General features: G+C 33.3%; 1 protein-coding gene across 1 annotated transcript in view; it reads left to right on the plus strand.

Moving 5' to 3' along the window:
- Positions 1-20,800, plus strand: part of SI (sucrase-isomaltase) — a 98,648-nt gene extending 77,848 nt beyond the window's left edge. Inside the window, exons 37-47 of the mRNA XM_045902126.1 lie at positions 2,636-2,769; positions 3,931-3,965; positions 4,050-4,166; positions 7,383-7,531; positions 9,325-9,409; positions 9,494-9,550; positions 10,162-10,286; positions 13,155-13,243; positions 17,033-17,082; positions 17,316-17,483; positions 20,732-20,800. Of these exons, the coding sequence (XP_045758082.1) occupies positions 2,636-2,769; positions 3,931-3,965; positions 4,050-4,166; positions 7,383-7,531; positions 9,325-9,409; positions 9,494-9,550; positions 10,162-10,286; positions 13,155-13,243; positions 17,033-17,082; positions 17,316-17,483; positions 20,732-20,800 (1,078 nt within the window). The remainder of the gene's footprint in view (positions 1-2,635; positions 2,770-3,930; positions 3,966-4,049; positions 4,167-7,382; positions 7,532-9,324; positions 9,410-9,493; positions 9,551-10,161; positions 10,287-13,154; positions 13,244-17,032; positions 17,083-17,315; positions 17,484-20,731) is intronic.
- Positions 20,801-22,048: the final 1,248 nt, after the last annotated feature.

Below are 22,048 nucleotides of genomic sequence, written 5' to 3' on the forward strand. Positions count from 1 at the left end.
AGTTTTAGAGGAAGGACCTTGGATACCAGTGGCAATGAAGTTTCATATGTAAATCCCATACAAAAACTTTCAGTCTTCAGTGGATTTCTTTCTCTTATTTAAAATTCAATGTTGAACTAAAACAAAGCCTATGCTTCAAAAGGAATAAATACACTTAAAACTACCTCAAATTGTGCATTCAAATTTCAGACAAGTATTCAAGGATTATATAACTATATATTCCATATTTTCAACTTCAACAATTCCTGAGTGACTTTAAAGATTATTACATATTTTTCATTAGAGAGAATGTAGAAAAATTAAAATCTTTGACTCCCTTTGGAAATTCTCCCTTTGGTGTTAAATATGTAATTTTTAAGTAAATGCCCCAGATTTTTGTAATCATAATTTAGAATGGAATAAAAAATATCTATTTCTTAGATATTCCTATAGACTTTTTCCCAATAATTTAAGGTATTTTTAGAAGTTTTAAAATTCTTTTCAAAAAATGCTAATGTAGGCAACTATAAACACACAATAAAAATACTTCCATAACAGCATTGCAATCCTTTCTATAAATTAGATTTTCCAAAATCAACTGGTAACTGAGTGCAAAGCTGTCCTACTGGTGAAAAGTGTTTCTTAAAATTAAGCTATATTCATTATGACTAAACCATTTGTAAAGTTGGAACATGTTGAAAATGTTTGGAAAATATTTATAGTGATGGGATTTTTAAATTACATTTTTAGTGGCAGCAAGTGATTTCTCAAAAGTTTCATTCTCTAAATACTCTGTGAACGGTTACAGAGGAGATTCTTCTAACGCAAGAAATCCTTAAGAGAAAATTATTGTGAAAATATTTAACAGAATTCTTCTCAATCAGAAATCTAACAAGGCATATGTTCAGTTATTGATTTAAAGCCTCAGCAAAAAATGTTTGCATACAGCAGAAAAAAAAAGAAATTCTTTAAGAATATATATTTCTTGGGGGCGCCTGGGTGTCTCAGTCGGTTAAGCGTCTGCCTTTGGCTCAGGTCATGATCCCAGGGTCCTGGGATAGAGCCCCCTGTCAGGCTCTCTGCTCAGCTCTCTGCCCTGCCACTTCCCCTGCTCGTCTCATACTCTCTCTTTCTCTCTCTCACACTGTCAAATAAATAAAATTTTAAAAAAAAGAATATATATTTCTCGAATGTGAACACATTAAGAATTTGGAACAGCTCTATCTTTATAAATACTTTTTGTATTAGTTAAATAAAATCAATTTTGTTTGCAAATTAACTCAACTTAGAATGTACATTTTCACATATATTTTTAGATTGATCATCAGTTTTTTTTATTCTCTATATAAATAATCATTCATTTCTTGTTAAATGTCAGCAAATATATGTGAGGTATGTTAAATACGTTAATGTTCCTAAATAGACTATACACTTTATATTTATTCTAGAAAATGAAGCAATGAAAATAGTTTTCTTATGTTTTCTTTTTAAAGATGGGTATACATGCAAGTAGAAAATTTTAAGTTAGCAAGTACAATATGGTCTTTATTATTAACAGATGGTTCAATTTGTCATCTTATGTCCATTGAAAATACTTCCAGTTTCCTGTAATTTTGATTTGAAATATTCATTAATTCAGAAATCTATTGAGCTACTAGTATAAGCCAAACACTGTATTAGGTGCAAAAAATACAAAGAAGATTAAGACATTAACTTCAGGAATCTCAAGGTCTTACTGAAGAAACCTATATAAAAAGAAATCAGTACAAACACTGTAGTCCAAAATGATTTTAAAGTCTGCTTAATTATTTGAAGTATTTTTTCCTGAATAGTTCTGTAGTCCTTATTCATATGCAATTTATTTTAAATAATATAAACACTTTACTTGCAATTAATAGTGGGATATTTTTCTACTTTAGATGCTCTTATGATATAACAGAGAGAGAGATGCAGATAATATAAAATAATGCATTATTATATTATTTTTAGCACTAGAATATGTTTTAAAATGAATAATAAGTCATTGAAGACTGAGGAGGGGACAAAAGAAAAAAAATGATGTAATTTGTAAAATTCATTCTCTTGATGTCTAGCCTTGGATAGATTCTGTGCTTGAAATAGAACAACTAGTTTTATTTTTAACACCCAAAAAACTTGCTCCCTTTAATCTACTCTCTAAAATAGAGAGTATTGCAGCAAAGATTCTCTGTAGAGTAATATGGAGATTAAGTGTTGACAAATTATAATTGAGAAGGATTAGAGCAGTCAATAGTTAGAGCCTAGAACTTTATTCAAGAGAACACAGTTAAGTAAGAATAAAATGAGTTCATTCAAAAACCTCAAGATATGATTAGTTAGTTGATTTGATAACTTCAGTAGTTGACTTAACTTGTATTCATTGAACAAATAAACAAAGGCCACTTAGGCAGTCAATCTGGTAAATGTTGGAAGGGAAGAAACATACATGTCCTTTATGTTTGTGAGAATTTTATAGTATAATGAGAGAAGACTCATTTATAAAGAGCTAGTTGTAGTAAGAGAACACAAAAACACCATAAACACACACACACACACACACAACACACCTTTTTAATGAGGTGCTCGTATGTAGAAATATCTGAAAATACCTCATGTAAAAACTTTCCATCTATCTTAGTGCATTGCAGAAGACAACTGGCAAAAGAGGAATTGTTATTTCTCGTTCCACATATCCTAGTGGTGGACAATGGGGAGGACATTGGTTTGGAGACAACAATGCACAATGGGACAGTTTGGAAAAATCGATCATTGGTATGTGAGTCACCATCTGTATCATTACTCTGGTGAAGTTTCCTCTTAGGTATTCACTTTTGCTGGTACTAGTTCATATACTTTATAAGTCCTTTTCAGAAACATGCTTTTTTGCATCATATTTTATGACAAATAACATGATGAAAAGACAGTGAGCTAGAAAGTAGAATCTGGGATGCTTTATAGAAACTAATGATATCTAACTAGTTTATTTTGAGAAAATAATTTCATCCTTTTGATCTCAGTTCCCTGGGAAAGGGCAGGGACTGGGAAAGATAACATCTAGAGCTAACAATAGAAATGGGTAGAAATTCTAGATTCTAGGGAATAAGAATACGCATAGATACTAAGGAATGAAACATTTCAAGCCAAATTTTTAAAGAGTTTTTTCACAATAGTTGGGTAAATAGTAAATAAGACATTATTATTTTAAAGGGGAAATGGATACTTTTCTGTTTCAGATCTAGTTTTAAAAATTCTTTATTGGGGCGCCTGGGTGGCTCAGTCAGTTGAGCGTCTGCCTTCGGCTCAGGTCATGATCCCAGGGTCCTGGGATCGAGCCCCACGTCAGGCTCCTTGCTCAGCGGGGAGCCTGCTTCTCCCTCTCCCACTCCCCCTGCTTGTGTTACCTCTCTCACTGTGTCTCTCTCTGTCAAATAAATAAATAAAATCTTTAAAAAAAATCTTTATTGTTTATATTAGGATTCAAGGAAAACAATCAGTGTTTAGAAATATTACTTTCTAATATCACATGAGTCCTATATTATTGAAGTGATCTCAGATGATTTTATTTCACAAGGATAATTTTTTTTCCAAATGATGAGACCTATGGTTAAATAATTACATAGATAGCCTTTTATTAAAAAAAAATAATAAACCAAGGAAAATACTACCACTTTTTTCTCATACTATAATGTATTTATAACTGTTTTGTGCTCTAAATATACCATCTTGAAAGTGACATTTTGTAAATGTCATTAACCTATAACATAAAAACTTGAATGCTGTAAGAGGAAATGATAGAAAGGTATATTAATAATCTGAAAAATGTTTCATTGGATTAGGTTATTAGAAATAGGACATCTTCATAAATAGAAAAAATCAAATATCAAAATATATGAAATAGTAGCTTTCTAAGTTTTTTCCTGATTTTTTTTTAAGGTATGATGGAATTTAGTCTCTTTGGAATCTCATACGTAAGTAGCTCTATTCCTTTTATCTGCATAACTATAAAGATTAAGAAACAAATGATTAAAATTAAACATCACAATATATTTTAGACTGGAGCAGGTATCTGTGGTTTCTTCAACAATTCAGAATATGAGCTCTGTGCCCGCTGGATGCAACTTGGAGCATTTTATCCATACTCAAGAAATCACAACATTGCATTTACTAGGGTATGTAGTTACTGCATCTACTCTCATTCCTTTTGCCCTACTAACCTTAGAAGTTTTTAAATAGAATTCACCTTCTGCGAAAACTGAATGGGAAGATATCAGACAGGGAGACAAACCATGAGTGACTCTGGACTCTGGGAAACAAACTGAGGGTTATAGAAGGGAGAGGGGTGGGAGGATAGGGTAACCGGGTGATGGGTATTAGGGAGGGCACATGTTGTGATGAGCACTGGGTCTTATACGCAACTAATGAATCATTGAACACTACATCAAAAACTAATGATGTATTATATGTTGGCTAATTGAACATAATAATAAACAAAAATCATTGCAAATTAAAAAAAAAAAAAAAGAATTCACCCTACCAGGCTGATTTTCAATGCATACTTTGAATGAACCTTTACATTTACTGAGGACATCTGAGCTCATTGCTTTGAGAATTTTCTGATTTGGGTTACTTTATACTTTGGGGTTTAGAACTTGGTTAGCTGACATACTTACTGCTGTTCTATATAATTTTGGAATACCCGGGGGGAGGGGGGAGCTGCTTCCCGAACTTCTTCCAACTGAGATAGAACAATAAAAAAATCAGCTTCAAACTAAATAATTAGAAGTGAAAAGTCATTTGAAATACTAGTATCAGTGTATGAAAATGAGCAGATTTAAAAGGCAAATGTTAAGACAATGAGTTGAGAAATTGAGGGAAAAAAAGGAAAAGGGAATTATGAGAGCTAATTCTTGTGTGGTGGCACAACTCTCCATGTTACTAAATTGTCTGAAAGAAATTTTGAGAAAGAGAGGTGACAATATTAAAAATTATGGAAACGTATGAATAATTAGAGGAAATATCTAACTAAGTGCTAAATTTTGTGATACTTATAGTAAAGTGCAGAGGAAAGATGAATTATCAAAATGCACCTCATGGAAGAATTGCAGACAGAGCTGGTATTTGAAGGATGGGTTCTAACAGTAGTAACTGAGTGGTGGAGCTCATCAGGTGCTATGAAATCTTTGTGTCCCTCCTGGGAAATTTTAGTTAGAATAGAGGGAAGGATTTATTTTAGAAAATGAAAATAAAAATGAAGATCTATATAAGGATAGAAGGCAGTATGGGACCACATTTTGGAAGAATTTGAAAGTTGGGCAGTAACATAGCTTGACGGAATAGGAATATTTTAACAGGAAAACTTGCTGTCAGTAATGCAATTTAGGAAGCTATAATATTGGAAGAGTGGAATGAATCAATAAAAGCCTACACAAGGATTTATTCAACAAGTATTTATGAAGAGTCTACTATTTAATATTTACAAAGTCCCTGCCCCATGATTCATATAATATAGGCAAGATAGAAATAATAAGCAATTATGTGTGTGTATGTGTATATGTATATATGTGTATATATATATATGTATATATATGTATAGTCAGGTATAAATAAATGAGTATGAGGGAAAATGGTGTAAGTTAAAGTGATAGAGATTTATGAGGACTCAGTTTTAGGAGGAGTACTTAGGGAGGTCATCTTGGATGAAATGACTTAAGCATGGAGGCTTGAGTGAGGCACAGCAACCAAAACCAATATAAGGATATGGGAGAGAATTCAGGTGGAGGGGGTAAATGAAAGACTCCATGATGGGAAGGTGGCTGGAGTTTTGGAGAAGATGAAATGGAAGCAGAAAAAACTGAGGAAGTATTTCTAAATAAAAATCTTTGGAACAGAAGCTTCAACTTAAGTTTAATTATGAGGTAGTATAATTGAATTTAGGGATATATGGTTTAGAATTAAGTCCTGTATTGTTAAAACTGAAATAATGTCAGTGAAGTCAGTAAGCAACAGATATGATTTTTACTTCTTTCTTCTTACTTGACTTTGGAAGTAGTAACAATAGGATCATTTACAGCTTACTAATTTTTGAACCATTTTACTTTCAAGGTTTTGCCTACTCTAACATTATTACATATACCAGTGATAACAGTCATCATTCAAGCTTTCTTACTACCTAAATCTAAAAAAGTTGGCATCTGCATAGATATGGCATAGTTCTTAATATCATCATTCCTGTTGTTATCAACAAAAAACATTGAAAGTATTGCTCCCTGGAGTTATGTGGCAGCCTGTTTGTTTCCTAGTACAAATTAAAATATAAAATACTAATCACCTTCCCTATTATTTTTTAACCAGTAAGCGCAACAACTTTTTTTTTTTTTTTTTTTTTTGAGTGAGAGAGAGAGCCATGCAAGAGGGGAGAGGGGCAAAGGGAGAGGGAGAGAATCTTAAGCAGGTTCCAGGCTCAGCGCAAAGCCTGGTGTGAGGCTCCATCTCTTGACCCTAAGGTCATGACTTGAACTGAAATCAAGAGTTGGGGTGCCTGGGTGGCTCAGTCAGTTATGAATCTGCCTTTGGCTCAGGTTCTGGTCCCGGGGTCCTGGGATTGAGCCCCACGTAGGGCTCCCTGCTCAGCAGAGAGACTGTTTCTCCCTCTCCATCTGCCCCTCCCTCTACTTGTGCTCTCTCTCTCACTTTCTCTCTGTCATTAAATAAATAAATAAAATCTTAAAAAAAAAAAAAAAAAGAGTTGGATGCTTAACCGACTAAGCCACTCAGGTGCCATGCAACATTTTTTAAAAGGCTTTAATCTTTCCAGTGTCAATTTTCGTTTTTACCTGGAGTGTATATTCCAGAGCAGACTAGGGCATGTCCTTCTTTCTTACCCAACATTACTTAGGTCCTCTCTTTCTCCTATCTTAATTCTTTAATATCATAATTTATCCATTTCTCATGAGAACACACAATGTGGGGGGCACCACGATGGGCTCTCTGCATGTCTCTGTTTATTTCAATCTACTTTTGTTCAGCATTTCAGTTCTTTTCCAGTCTTTTCATCCCTATACTGATTATCACCATGATTGGCAATGTATTTACCATCTATTCAAATGTGAACTGCTCTTTACATATGTTCATCTAAACTAAATCAAACTGAGTGTAATTTGCATTTTTCTTATTAAAATATTATGTTCTCTCTCTCTCCATCATATGAGCTAGAAATATTATTGCATAAGATTTTTGTGATTTTTGTGATTTTTGTGAAGAAAGTATACAGAACATGGCAGTGAATGAATACTATTTTGTACTTTTTATTTTCCAAACATGTATTTGAAAATTATGATTTAAACAAGGAAAAGAGCTTATGACTATTTCATTCTGCTTTGTTTCAGAGACAAGATCCTGCCTTATGGAATGAAACTTTTTCTGAAATGTCAAGGAATATTCTAAATATTAGATACACTTTATTGCCCTATTTCTATACACAGATGCATGAAATTCATGCTCATGGTGGCACTGTTATTCGACCCCTTTTGCATGAGTAAGTGCAAATTCTTATTTTCTGCCAAAAAGAGATAGATTTCATTTAATTTACTTAATAATCTCATATAGTGTAGGATATTTGAAATTGGAGACGTTTTCATTGCTATTTTGGTACACATTTTACATAAACAGATATTAATAAACAAGATGATATTAAAAATGAAACAGTTATTGAAAAATAATAAGTCTTAGAAATAATTACTATATACCCAGTGTTTAGATTTACATACCTTATTATATTGAATATTTTAAAAATGGAGGCAAGTAATATTATCTCTATATAATGATTTGATTAACTGAAGTTTATAGCAGTTAAGTAAATCTACCATATATATATGTGCCTGACTGAAGAAAACCATCTCACCTCTTCTTGGAGGTGTGTTATAGAGTACCCTAGAACAGTTCTAACATTTTCCTTAGAAAATTGTTTTTGATTCACTTCTTAAGACTCAAACTGATATATGATCAAATCTTAAAATTCTATTCTATGGAGCATAGTTATAAAAATTTTAGCAAATACAAGCTAATTCTTACTGTTGATGTCACAACAACAACAACAACAATACATTCAAACAAAAATAACAAAACCTTTGAAATAATCAAACTTAACTTCTGTGTACTCTATATTACCAGAGTAATTGAGTAAGGTGATTTGTTACATTGCACAATTGATAAATCAGTAAAAATACACAGCATGTATTTACTACATTAAATAATAATATGCAAGGCAAAATGATAAAAATAATAGGTTGATCAATATGCCATCTGTTCTGATGATAGGGTCTTAAAAAATAATAGGTCTTTCTAAATTCACATTATCCTCCAGTTATTTTATTAATTTATGTACCATAATCCATTCTTTATTTCTGGTAAAATTTTATTAATATCTTGCCTCTCTTATTTCCAGAGTTTCCCCTTCTGTCTTCTCCCTATTAACTTCCCAGAAGAGTCAGAATATCAACTCTGGACTGAGTCCCCAACCAAAAATATTATTATTAACTCTGCAGACTCTTGTCCTTTTGAAAACATCTGGGCCTTTTTTTCCCATGGGAAGTCCATGAAGCAGTAAATTCAGCAGTCCACCTTGGCGAATCTCAGTTTGTAGAAAAATAAAACAAAAACAAAAGAACAAACAAACAAAAATGTGCAGTTCTGTTTCAATTAGAGAAAAAATGTGGACATTTAATAGTGACTATTCTCAAACTATGGAAAACAGATTTTGGTGTTTCCATTTGTATCTGAAATTCAGAAATACATTAAATGCACTATTCAGTGAGTTCTAATTTAAATAAAATAAGCAAAATCTTTTTTTTATTTTTTGGCTCATTTCTATTTCTTCCCTTTTTTCTCTTTCTTTCTTTTTTTTATTATGGATTCTGGGAAGCAAAATCTTTTTAAATTACTGAGTCAAGATTCTTATAGCACACGTGCCTCACAATTCTCTTTCAGAGTATTTATAATTTTTGCTTCCTAGTTTGTTGATCTACTAGGCAAAGTTAATATTTGTACCTCTGTGAATTCTCTTCAAAGATTTCTCATTCAGTTGGCCTTATACAAATTCTCTGTATTTTGTCAGGAAGTTTAGTTATAGTCTACATTAACTTATAAAGTATTGTACTACTTATTGAACATAAATTCCAAGTGATAGAATTGTTTTTGATTTGTTTATAGTTTGGTTTTCACTTCAGTCCACAAAAGTCTATACTGCAAAATGTGATTTGAATAATTATTTTATGGTATTCAGGAGAAATGAAGTTCTTTGATTTAATTATTTGAAAATATTTTGTCAAGGTTCTTTAATGACAAGCTAACCTGGGATATATTCAAGCAGTTCTTGTGGGGTCCAGCGTTTATGGTTACTCCTGTGTTGGAACCTGTAAGTCTTATCATATATTTTTGTTCACAAAATATTATTTTTCTTGGCCTATATGTTTTTAATGACTGTATTTTTAAATTCCAGTATGCTGACACTGTACAAGGCTATGTCCCTGATGCCCGGTGGTTTGATTATCATACGGTAAGTGGTTAAGGAATTCTGGGGAACTGACTAAAAGGATATGAGTAACAGTTTGATCCTAACCTTTTCATTGGTGGCATATCTGGTTTACTTTACACTTAAAAAGAGTAAGATATTTCTTGCTAATTACAGCTGAATCAAATTACCACACAGTGAAAGAGAGTTAATTTATTCTGCCATAGTTCGTTATGGAGTCATTGATTTATTTTATTGAATAAACATAGAGAGTGCACATTGTACACAAGAAGGTCATTGTCCTGTATCAAATATGCAAAATTATCATTAAAGCTAATACAGTCCTTCCAAGAATAATGTATATGACAAGTCAGGAATAACTTTGGTGACCTTTCAAAAACCACATATTTTCTGAATGAGAGCATCACAAAAACAAATAGTGGTGAATTACTTTCAAAGCTATTAATAACTAAGAACTAAGTGCATACTTTAAGTAACATGTTTTCCCAAATATGTGTTTGAGTTTTTATTAATTTTTATATTAAGTCTATGATACACTTATACCAATATTTTTGTTTGATACATCAAACACCAATATTGCTGATGATTCCATTTCTTGCTGCTTATGTTCTTCCTTCTAACCTTCTCATTTCCAGGGCCAAGATATTGGTGTCAGAGGAGAATTTCATGTATTTAACGCTCCTTTATATACAATAAACCTACATGTCCGTGGTGGTTACATCCTACCATGTCAAGAGCCTGATAAAAACACATTTTACAGGTAAGTGAAGTGCTTACAAGAGCTCAGATTAAATTTTGAGGTACGTCATGCTAGAATTGTCAAGAACTGGAAGGGTCTGAGATTTTACCCTATTTCCAAATGAACAAGTTAGTCTGTCACAGTGTCATGGATGTTGGGTAAGAGACAAATGTCTTTCTTACTCATGGCATAACAAGAGACTTGAATTTCATGTTTGTTCCAGTTTTCCTTGTCCCTGAAGTCCTATGGGGATGACATGGAGTGGACTAGGCCTAGGCAGATGCTGCGAATGTAGGAGGTTTGTGTCAGCTAAGGAACTCCAGGCTTAGGCACTCAGTCCTTTATAATGGGCTGTAAGCAAATCTGTTCATTCTTTGCTTTCAAGGGGACTTATCTTTATTATACGGGCTAATAAATTTTTTTAAATTAATTTAAAAACAAACACTGCCCTATCTTCCAATACTGTTTGCTTTAAAAACATCCATTAAAATATAGTTCAGGGGCACCTGGGTGGCTCAGTCAGTTGGGCATCCAACTCTTGATGTCTGCTGGGGTCATGATCTCAGGGTCGTGGGATCAAGCCCTACATAGGGCTTTGCACTCAACAGAGAGTCTACTTGAGATTCTCTTTCTCCCTCTCCTTTTGCCTCTCCCCACCCATATGCAAGGATATGTAGATATTTGAGACTCACGAAAAATTGTCTTCCAACATGATATTCCTTCTAATAGTAAGAAAGGTCCCCAGATCGGGCGCCTGGGTGGCTCAGTTGGTTGAGCGACTGCCTTTGGCTCAGGTCATGATCTTGGAGTCCCCGGATCGAGTCCCGCATCGGGCTCCCTGCTCGGCAGGGAGTCTGCTTCTCCCTCTGACCCTCCCCCCTCTCATGTGCTCTCTCTCATTCGCTCTCTCTCAAATAAATAAATAAAATCTTTAAAAAAAAAAAAAAAAAAAAGAAAGGTCCCCAGATCAAAATACCAACTAAAACTTCATGTCTTCTGTATAAATATGCAAAGATATTGATAAATGAATGTCTTGTATTTTGAGTGGCTGCTTTACCTAAGTACTCATCATTTTTGATGCCTCTGACATGTGGAAAGAAATATTATTTACTTCATTGAAACATGATTTCTTAAATGAACCTTTCTATAAACTTTAAGCCAATATTGCTCAGAAGATTTCTCTTTCCTTCCACCTTTTCTGTTCCCCCTTTCTACCTCCTTCTGTCAGTCCTGTGAAGTATTTCCCAACTCACTTTGGTCTATGAAAATGTAGGTATCCATTGACGATATCACTGCTTCTTCAAACTACAAGTCCACTGCTGTCCACAGAAGAACCAGACCTGTTTTTTACAGCCTTGTCCCATATAAAGATGAAAGATAATTCATATTAATTCATATTTTCTACACATTACCATTCATAACTGATGATCTGGCTAAGACCTTCTCTTCTTTGCCCTAGGACCCCTACCTGGTATTCTCTCCCTCTCATTCAGCAATATGCCCAACCTACCAGAGATCATGGGTCCACTGATTTTTTGTGATTGATGTAAGAGTAAATCCTTTTACCAGAGTGGCCTAGGTTCCTGGCTTAGACTTTCAGATTCTAGGGGACTCAGTCTCTGTTCCTCTTTTCTTCTCATGCTATATCCACTCATTTGGTGATTTACATGCTGACAGCCCCATTTGGTGTGAATGGACTTTTTCTATCTCCTGGAACAATCCAGATCCATTTCTTTCAATATTCTACCCTGATATCAATTAAAGAGGAGAGAAATAATTATATCTGAGAAGTGAGGGCTTCGTGGAGGAGACCATTTATAAATTGGGCCTTGAAGAATCCTTTTGTTGTAAGAGACAAGGAGAGAGGCCACTGTGTGTGTGTGTGTGTGTGTGTGTGTGTGTGTGTATGTAGAGGGGCAAAGTAAATAGGATATCAGGGTTAGGTATATAGATAGGGTAGAATGTAAACCGTGAAACACTTTTTAATCTTAAGTTTTAAATATGTTGGAAAATTGTAGGTTAAACCAGATTTTTAATGTTGCTAATAAGATATACTTATCTTTTACCCTGCAGCTATGAACTGAAATGCCTACATACATATACATATATGTATGTAGTCATGCTGAGACATGATAACATCTTTACATGGATAATACCAAGTTGCTATAGAGATTTGAACTCTAGATGTTCTGGATATTTTAGGGAACTTCCATGGCAGTACAACTTTCAACATTTGTGATTGGAAAAGGCAATTATATCTAAGCATAATTTGTCTGAGAAATCCTTCCTTAGCAATATGAGGCTGTCAAACCAAATCACTTGTACAGTGAGGAAGGAAGCTGATAATTAGTTCACAGATGGGCCTATGTAGGCAAAAGCTTGGGAGGTATTGCCCATTTTAAGGTTAGAAATTACAACTTGCAGGCTACTCTTCACATTCTTATTGATAATTTCCAATGATAACTCAGTGATTTATGTATGGAAATGTGAAAAATGCTTAAATTATAATAGATAAAAAATGCTATTAATATAGTTTCATGTTTAATGGTCAGTGGCAGGATTAGCAGAGAGAATAATAAATAAATATATCAATAAACTTAATATGGCTTTAACTATTATAAATGAGTCCCCTTTTGATCTGTTAAGTAGGTGATCTCTTGAGATCAAAAGACATGCATGATATTTTCTATTAAATATGAAGGATTTTATGGTTTATATCATTCCTAGTAACTCATTATTAAGGGAAGACCTTCTTTGTCTAAAACAGTTTGCATTCTCCTTAGTTGATATTCTTATTTGTTTTCCTTTGGATACTTATATGGATACCATATCATAACTATACATACGCTGTTCTATACACATAGGTAAAATTATATTTCTTTTTTTTAGTCGACAAAATTACATGAAGCTCATTGTTGCTGCAGATACTAATCAGATGGCACAGGGATCTCTGTTTTGGGATGATGGAGAGAGTATAGGTAAGTGTCCCATTTAGTAAATAAATGTAATTGATGGCATACATATTATCTCACATTGCTTTTATGTTATCTACTTTAGTACACTGGAAGCTGAATGAAAGGCTAATAATATTATCCAAAGCTGAAGTAGCTGAATAATTAGCTAAATCAACTTAAAAACATCAAAGACTTTCCTCTTACCCTAAATGTAGTTAATCCCTATGGTAAATGTCTGAATAACTAAGAGATGTATATGGACAGAGAATGTATATTGATCATCTGTTACTCCCAGAAGGTGGCCCGTGCCATTCACATGACAGACATTCAGTACGTGTGAGGTCATCTGAACTGAAATGCTACGCGCACGTGGCAATGCATAAAGGGTGCCTCTAAAATATGAGATAGCCTAGAAACAAGACTCAACTTTGGTCTCTGTACTTCATTCCTATTTGTTTTTTAAATTCAATATTTTTTACATGAAAAGTTTAAGGATTTAAACTTAGATCTATGTTTACTCCATGACTGTTTCTTAAGATCAGACAGAACTGCTAGGCTTCCAGCAGTGTGTGCTTTGCTGACCATTGCCATCAGAATCACTTGGAGTAGTTTATTAAGGATGCAGATTCTGAGAACCATTTAATTTCCATTAATTTGGGGACAAGCCCAGGTATCACCTTCAGGTGATTATTATGTTGTTAAGTAAACACGAGTTGTGGATTAGGTTTATTGACTGTCATTAACAATGCCACTCTACTAGATGGGAGTTCTGAACATTCTCCTAACACAATAAAACTACATAAATACTAACGTAAAAACTAACATCTGTGTGGAGCTGATGTTCTCATGGGGCAGTTCAGTGCAATTTAAATAAATTATCCACAGAAGACAGATCTTTCATTACTAGCCAAGAAATGTATTTTTCATCTTTTTAGGTAAATCATAGTTAATATTTTGCAACCCTAAGAAACGGGAATCTATTTATTAGTAAATAAAGTATATCAGAAGGTTGATACAAGAATCATATGGTAAAAAGCAAGACTCTTAAAAAAAACAAAAACCTTTTCCCAGTGTTTTGTGATTTAAGGTGAAGAATCAACCTCTATCAGTTAAAATCCTATGTTTTTAGAGTCCTGACCTTCGTTAACACATTAACTGGGGTTCAACAAAGTTTGCAGCCTTTCTCACCTGGGCCCAGCAGGCTGTACTTTGAATTTGCTTACAGTTTCCCAGGGTTGTAAAGTTGAGTTGTGCATAATTTGCATCCTTGTCTTGGAACCTTTGAATTTACCTATCCAATAAATTGAGTTAATTCATTTGAACAGCAAGGGAGACAATGCTTCTCTTAGAAATTTTTTCTCTAGCTCTCCCTATCAAACTAAGATACAAATGAAATAACTTGGTATGACCTTTACCCTATTAAAGTTTCATGGGAGATTTTATTTTTTAATCACTGGAAAGTAACAACATACTTCAAATATTTATTTATGATCATTCCATGTAAGCATACAAAATTATTCTGGCCAATTTGGGGTTTTCTGATTATATTTCACAAACTCATTATATTTGTTGTAATTAAGTACGAAGAATTCAGATAATCCCTTGAAGTTTCTTGAGTAAATAGCAACAACAATATACAACAAATGCTTATGGAGTGTCTGATTCATCAGGTCAGAATCTCCAAAGAAGTTTTCTCTCTCAGCAAGCCCATCAATCTAGTTGATAAGCATGGAATTATTTCCTCCTTTAAGTACATTCACATTTTATAAAATATTATTTGCTGACATATTTTTTTTCTCAAAGAAAATCAAAGACAAAATATAGCAGTTCTCCCTTATCCATGCTTTTGCTTTCTGCAATTTCAGTTACCCGTGGAAAACCACGGTGGAGAAACAGACAATCCTCCTTCTGACAGTGTCAGAAGGTCAGTAGTAGTCCAACGCTACGTCACAGTGCCCAAGTCATTCATCTCACTTCATCTCATCATGTAGGCATTTTATCATCTCCCATCATCACAACAAGAATGAATATAGCACACTAAGATATTTTGAGAATGAGAGACCACACTCACATAACTTTTATTACAGTATAGTGTTATAATTGTCCTATTTTATTAGTTACTGTTAATCTCTTACTGTGCCTAATTTATAAATTAAACTATATCAGAGGTAAGTATTATAGGAAAAAGCTTAGTATATCCAGGGCTTGGTATTGTCTGTAGTTTCAGGTACCGAATAGGGGGGTCTTAGAATCTAACCTCCTCCACCTAAAGGGAGACTATTGTAAACTTATCTCGAAATTTGTGTATATTAAGTAAAGTTTGACCATTCTAGATAATAATGTTGTAGATTGGTAAAATCTTATTTTGTCCTACTTGTCTTTGAAATAGATACATGTGTACCCTTGACTGAGATCATATGTGGTATTTTTTGCTTATTTATTAAAACAACAACAAAACTGCCCATATCCTCCTAATAGCTTTCACTTTTGTGTTCTTTTATCTCATAGTTATATACTTTAAAAAATTGCTCTTAAAAACTGAAGCTATAACTGTATATTTAAAAATTAGACTAAAATATTTGCCTTAAAACACGTATCAAATAAACCATGCATACATTAGTGTATAGAAAAAAAGGCTTTAGGCAGAATATGATTTAATTTTTAGTGTAGGCAAAATTAGTTGCAGATTAAGCAATTTTTCAAAGAATTATTTAATACAGTGCTGGCATGTATAAGTTGGAAAAGGCAATTAAAATTTGTTACTTTTTCAATGTTATTTTATTTTATTTTTTTTAAAGATTTTATTTATTTTTTTGACAGAGTGAGACACAGCGAGAGAGGGAACACAAGCAAGGGGAGTGGGAGAGGGAGAAGCAGGCTTCCTGCAGAGCAGGGAGCCCGATGTGGGACTCCATCCCAGGACCCTGGGATCATGACCTGAGCCGAAGGCAGACACTTAACCGACTGAGCCACTCAGGAGCCCCTCAATGTTATTTTAACACTTGTTTCTGCCTTACCCATGCTTGTTTGGTTTTACATACAAACACAGTCTTAGAATTCAGGGAAAGCTGCACTTGACTCCAGATTTCGTTAATAATTATGTGATTCACTTTCAGCCATTTAACTTCTCTGGAAGTCACATTCCTCTTCAACCATGAGAACAATAAAAGGACATACCTTTTAGAGCAGTGTGATAAAGTACTTAAAAGTTGACAAATAGTAAGCACTTAAATTTTAGCTGTAAAATTATTTTAAAAATTGATTTTAAATATGGCAAGATTATACTTAAAGAAATGGATATAAATATACTTAAAGAAATGGATATAAATCAGTTTGATTTCAGTAGACCTATAGTAATCCCTAGCAACTGAATATTTTTCTCAAATGACACTAGAATAGTTTCCATCATGTTCATTTTGCTTGTTAGATATGATTATATTGTGTGTCATTGAAGTGGCCAGTAAGTGTCCACCACTATCATCACCCAATTCTGTTTATTCTTGGACTTTTTTCACTCTCCCAGAGCTATGTTAAGGTGATTTTAGACCTGTCATTCCTTCTTGTTACCCTCCTACACATAAATACACACACACACCAACCTACCCTGTCCTTCTAGGGACCTCTCTGATGATTCATCCTTCATATTTCAGTGCTCTTTGGACTATGTTTGAACAAGTTAACTTAGAGAAAAATGAGATATAACTTGATGGTATTTGATACCCTTTATACTAGGAAAGAGAAACAAAATATTCTTGCTTTTACTATTTTTCTTCTTTGGAAATATAAATATATTACCTTTTTTTCTCTCTACAGACACCTATGAAAAAGGCTTATATTTCTCGGCACAATTTAATTTAAACCAGGTATGTATTCATGTCAGATCATTTGTATGCAATTGTGTTAAATAATATTTGAAGTTTTATTCCATATTTTATATTTCCATATTTTATATTTATTGTATAACATACCTCATTTCAAATATATGAATAAATACTTTGCTGTACTATGAAATACATTTTGGTTAACAGATACATGCTTTAAAAGATTTAATTGCTTTTGAAAGTGAAAAGTTTAAATTACTTATTTTTCTTTATAGAATACCTTGACAAGCACTATACTGAAAAATGGTTACATAAACAAAAATGAAATGAGGCTTGGATTCATCACCATATGGGGGAAAGGGAGGACTTCTGTTAATGAGGTTAATCTCATATATAATGGAAATACAGAAGTAGTTAAATTTACTCAAGAACCAGACAAAGAGGTAAGTGACGTAAGAAAAAAAAAATTAATGGAGTTTTTCAAAACATCTATATGGATGTCTTCTATTACCTAACCCTAACAAAACATAATTATGGGTTGCCTATGACCTCTGTTGTTGTTTATTCATTTTCCTTAAACTTCCAAATTGATCTCCATATTATCATCCTTAGTAACCTGTCATACGAATCAACCTAGTGGCATCTGTGTTACAATTTTCCTGACATAATCAAAGCAAGATTAAATTTACATTAAGCCTCTAAGTCATTGTTATCCCTATATGGTAAAGTGCCTCAAAATATATATATATTTTCAATTATAGAATGTTTACATTTAAATATTTAATACATCTTGGATAAAATATATTTGGGAATCCTTGCACAATTAATAGAAATGTCTATTGGCACTCATGAATTATTTCACATACAGGTGTATAAGGGTATGATTCATACAATAGACAAGGTATTGGGATTTTTATGTTAAAGTCCAGTTGCTGCTGGTAATTAGTTTTTACTTAGAACAAATAATTTTAAGCCTCCTTTTTCTTTCAAATTCAATAAGAATATGCAAGTGAACAATCTCTTCAGCTCCTTCCAATTCTAAATTCTGGAATCTGTGTCCCAAAAAGGTAGATTTAAAATAACATATATTCTAGTCAACAGCTAACTGTTATAAATGATCCAAGTACAAGGCTATGTCTCTACCACTAAAACTGTGTGTGTGTATGTACCTGGTAGGGTTTATAGCTTGATAAAAATAACTAGCTCTTAATCAGCAGTCACTTCAGATACCTAACTTATAAAACAGCTAGTTGTTTGACTGACTTTAACTTAAAAAATTAATAATTGTATCTTGGACCACAGTCTTAGTTCCTCATAGATTTTACAAATGTGAGAGGTGAACAGCACCTGAAAGGTCATTCCATCCAGTTGAAACTTAATAGCTGTCCTATTGTTACTGCTGTTTTGTAGGCCAGTGTTATTTCCCCTTTAATATAGAACTATGTCTTCATTACTATATTGGCATCAGAATGCTTTTATTTCTTTAAATTGTATCAAGGTTGGGAAGTTAAAGTTTTGTATACTTTATGTCCTTAATGTCCTTCCTTGGTAAAATAAAAGTTGATAAATCAGTGCCTTACCCCCATTTTTCTTTTTAAAATTTCACCGGTTTATAAAATTGCAAGGTAAGGGAATCACTGATTTAGTCCAGGGATCTCATATGGCAGACCAAGAAACTGAGTCCTTCAAAGGGAAAAATTAATTCTCCAGGAATTGATAGTCAATGGTTTTCGATCACAGTTAGCAATCAGTGTTTTTGAACTGGCCAAATTTAATCAGATTAAAAAGGATAATTTGCTATATATATTTTCTTTCTCTTTATTTAGTACTACATTGGTAAAAATAAAGCTCCTAACTTTTACTATAAAAATAAACTGAATACAGTCAGGTGAACAATGTTAAATTAGATATTTTAACATATCAAGTATTATTTCAAGTTCATTTTGACCAGATACTTGGTATAAAAACACATCATTTATAGAAAAAAGCTCATTCCACTGCTTCCAAACTAATTCACAAAGAATTTTAAGTATTAAGAAGAAATTTTTATGATATTTTATTACCTCAGTGATTCCAAAAGAAGATATTAATTTTAACTACTAACAATTGAGTAGTTCCTTCTTAAATTCATTTAATAAAACAAGTATTTATGAGCACCTAGTGTTCCCAACCTTTCTAGATATATGCTAAAAGTAGAGAGTGGTCAATTTCTTTATCCTGGTTGCCCTTCTCCATAGGTGTGGGAATTACATGCAAAGCATGATTTAATTGCTGGATCGATACAAGATTTTATTTACTTATTCGAGAGAGAGAGAGGGAGGGAGAGCATGAGCAGGGGGAGGGGCAGCAGGAGAGGGACAAGAAGACTCCCCACTGAGCAGGGAGCCTGACACTGCGCTCTATCCCAGGACCTGGGATCATGACCTGAGCTGAAGCCAGATGCTTACCCAACTGAGCCACCCAGGTGCCCCTCTACTGATAGAATTTTTAAAACATTTTCCTAGCAACAATTATGTTTTTTTGCCTTATGTGCAGGCATTAAAATTATCTGATGTACTTGTTGCTTTTCACTTTTGATATAAAGGAACTAGGTTAGGTTTTGGTGTAAGAGGGTCAGTTACAAATCTGGTTAATATGTATCTTTAAAAATTATTTAACTTTTACTTTTCAACTCTTCTACTCTACAGTGTGGGAAATAAATCCTAGAATGTTGTGTTTTAGTGAAGAGTATATTTTATAAAGTCTCTAAGAAAGTGCCTGGTATTCAGTAAGCAGAAAAGGAATGTTGATTCTCTTCCTCTTCTCTTGCATATTTGATAATTGAATCTAAATTTTCTGAGCTAAGGCACAGAAAGTCATGTGAGGGGCACCCAGGTGGCTCAGTTGCGTCTGCCTTCGGCTCAGGTCATGATCCCAGGGTCCTGGGATCGAGCCCCCGCATGAGGCTTCCTACTCAGCGGGAAGCCTGCTTCTCCCTCTCCCACTCCCCTGCTTGTGTTCCCTCTCTCACTGTGTCTCTCTCTGTCAAATAAATAAATAAAATCTTAAAAAAAAAAAAAAGAAAGTCATGCGAGTGCTTTGGAGAAAAAGCAATGGTAAAGTCTAATGAAATCATCATATCATAAAAATATTACAGATGATTGACTACAGCTGCTCAATTAGTCACCTCCATAATTAGTCCCTACATGGTCTAATTGAGATTCTGTCCAGTGAAAGAAACTAACACAACAAAATTGAAATTATTAGCAATAAATTCAGCATCCTAAAGCATTTTGGGACTGATACAAAAGAAAACATATTTCCAGTCTAATTTTTGTGTGTAAATGTGCCCTAGTATTTGAGGGCAAGAAGCATAGAGATTTATGTAATGCGATTATAAATAATTCCATGTTTAGGAATATGAAGAAAGAATAAAATAATAGAAATCAAGATAATTGGTTAATAGTTTTAGTTTTCACAGTCTTTTAACAACCATTCCACCTCTGTAGGATTTATTTTTATCTGTATAATGAGTGGGTTGGGTGAGATTATTACTGAAATAGTTGCGAATGCTCTGGAATAAAAATTCATCAAAAAGAGAGAAACAAAGACTATTCTGTAACTTAGAGAGAATTTATATATGGAAATAATCTTTGTTAAAAAACAGCACTGTTCTGATTAAACAATAATTACCATTTTACTTTGTTTTTAGATATTAAATATTGATCTGACAGTGAATAATGTTACTCTAGATGAACCAATACAAATCATCTGGTTATGAGATCACCATCAACTCCAGTTGTCAAAGGGAAATTAACACCTGGATTTAAGTTTCACTGTATTTATAGTTTTCTCTTTTTGTTGGTTTCTTATATTGTATAAAATATGAATTTCATAACATCTATTTAAAGTTATTCCACAATGTACAATAATATTAATACTAATTTTATTATATTAATGTATTCTGGATCCAATTTTTTAACATATTGAGCAGGATTTAAATAGTTCTAGTTACCTTGCTAATAAGTATCAGCCAAAACTACAAACTAGGTACTAAATATATATGTGTGTAACTAAGACATTAGAACAGGTGATTTTTAAATGAATTTTTTGTGTAATTGTATACAATATTTTCTTCAATGTTTAGTAAATTTAAGTCATGTCACAATAGTTGTCATCAGATTTAATTCTTAGTATGTGCATTTAATTAAAAAACAGAAAATAAAACGTATATAAGCATAGAAAGGATACATTTCTCTTTATTTTCCAAAAGGAAATTGCCCTAGTTTAGGTTGCTGTAACAAATTGTCATAGACTGAGTAGCTTGGGCAATAAACATTGATTTCTCATTGTTCTGGAGGCTCGGGAGTCTGAACAAGGTGCCATCAGATTTGGTGTCTGGGAAGGACCTTCTTCCTGGTTTTGCAGATGGCCATCTTCCCCTTGTTATCTTCACATGGTGAAGAGCAGAAAGAAAAGAAACAAGCTCCCTGTTGTCTCTTCTTACAGGCATGAATCACACTCATGGAGGTTCACCCTCATGAACTAATTACCTCCCAAAGGTGTCATCTCCAAATGCTAGTATACTGGAGATGAGGGGCTCAGCCAAAGAATTTTGGAGGGACTTAAGCATTCAGTCCATAGCAGAAATTCAAATTTCTTTTTTAGCTTTGCTAAAAAATATTAATTTTAAATTATATTAAATATTAAATATTTAATTTATTAAATTAGAGAAAATGTATTAAAGTTTATTCTATTTATTTGGTTAAATAAAACATTCTAGCACATTCATGTAGGTTGGAAGACTCTAAATCATGGTCTAAAATAGTATTCATGGGACGCCTGGGTGGCTCAGTTGGTTAAGCGTCTGCCTTCAGCTCAGGTTATGATCTCAGGGTCCTGGGATCAAGTGCTGCATCAGGCTCCTTGCTCAGCGGAGAGCCTGCTTCTCCCTCTGCCTGCCGCTTTCTCTACTTGTGCTCTCTCTATCTGACAAATAAATAAAATCTTAAAAAAATAAAATAAAATA

Source organism: Mirounga angustirostris, unplaced genomic scaffold, assembly GCF_029215605.1.
Source record: "Mirounga angustirostris isolate CCGP_5_RB_7025 unplaced genomic scaffold, mMirAng1.0.hap1 SCAF_1, whole genome shotgun sequence".
In the NCBI taxonomy this organism is placed as follows: Eukaryota; Metazoa; Chordata; class Mammalia; order Carnivora; family Phocidae; genus Mirounga; species Mirounga angustirostris.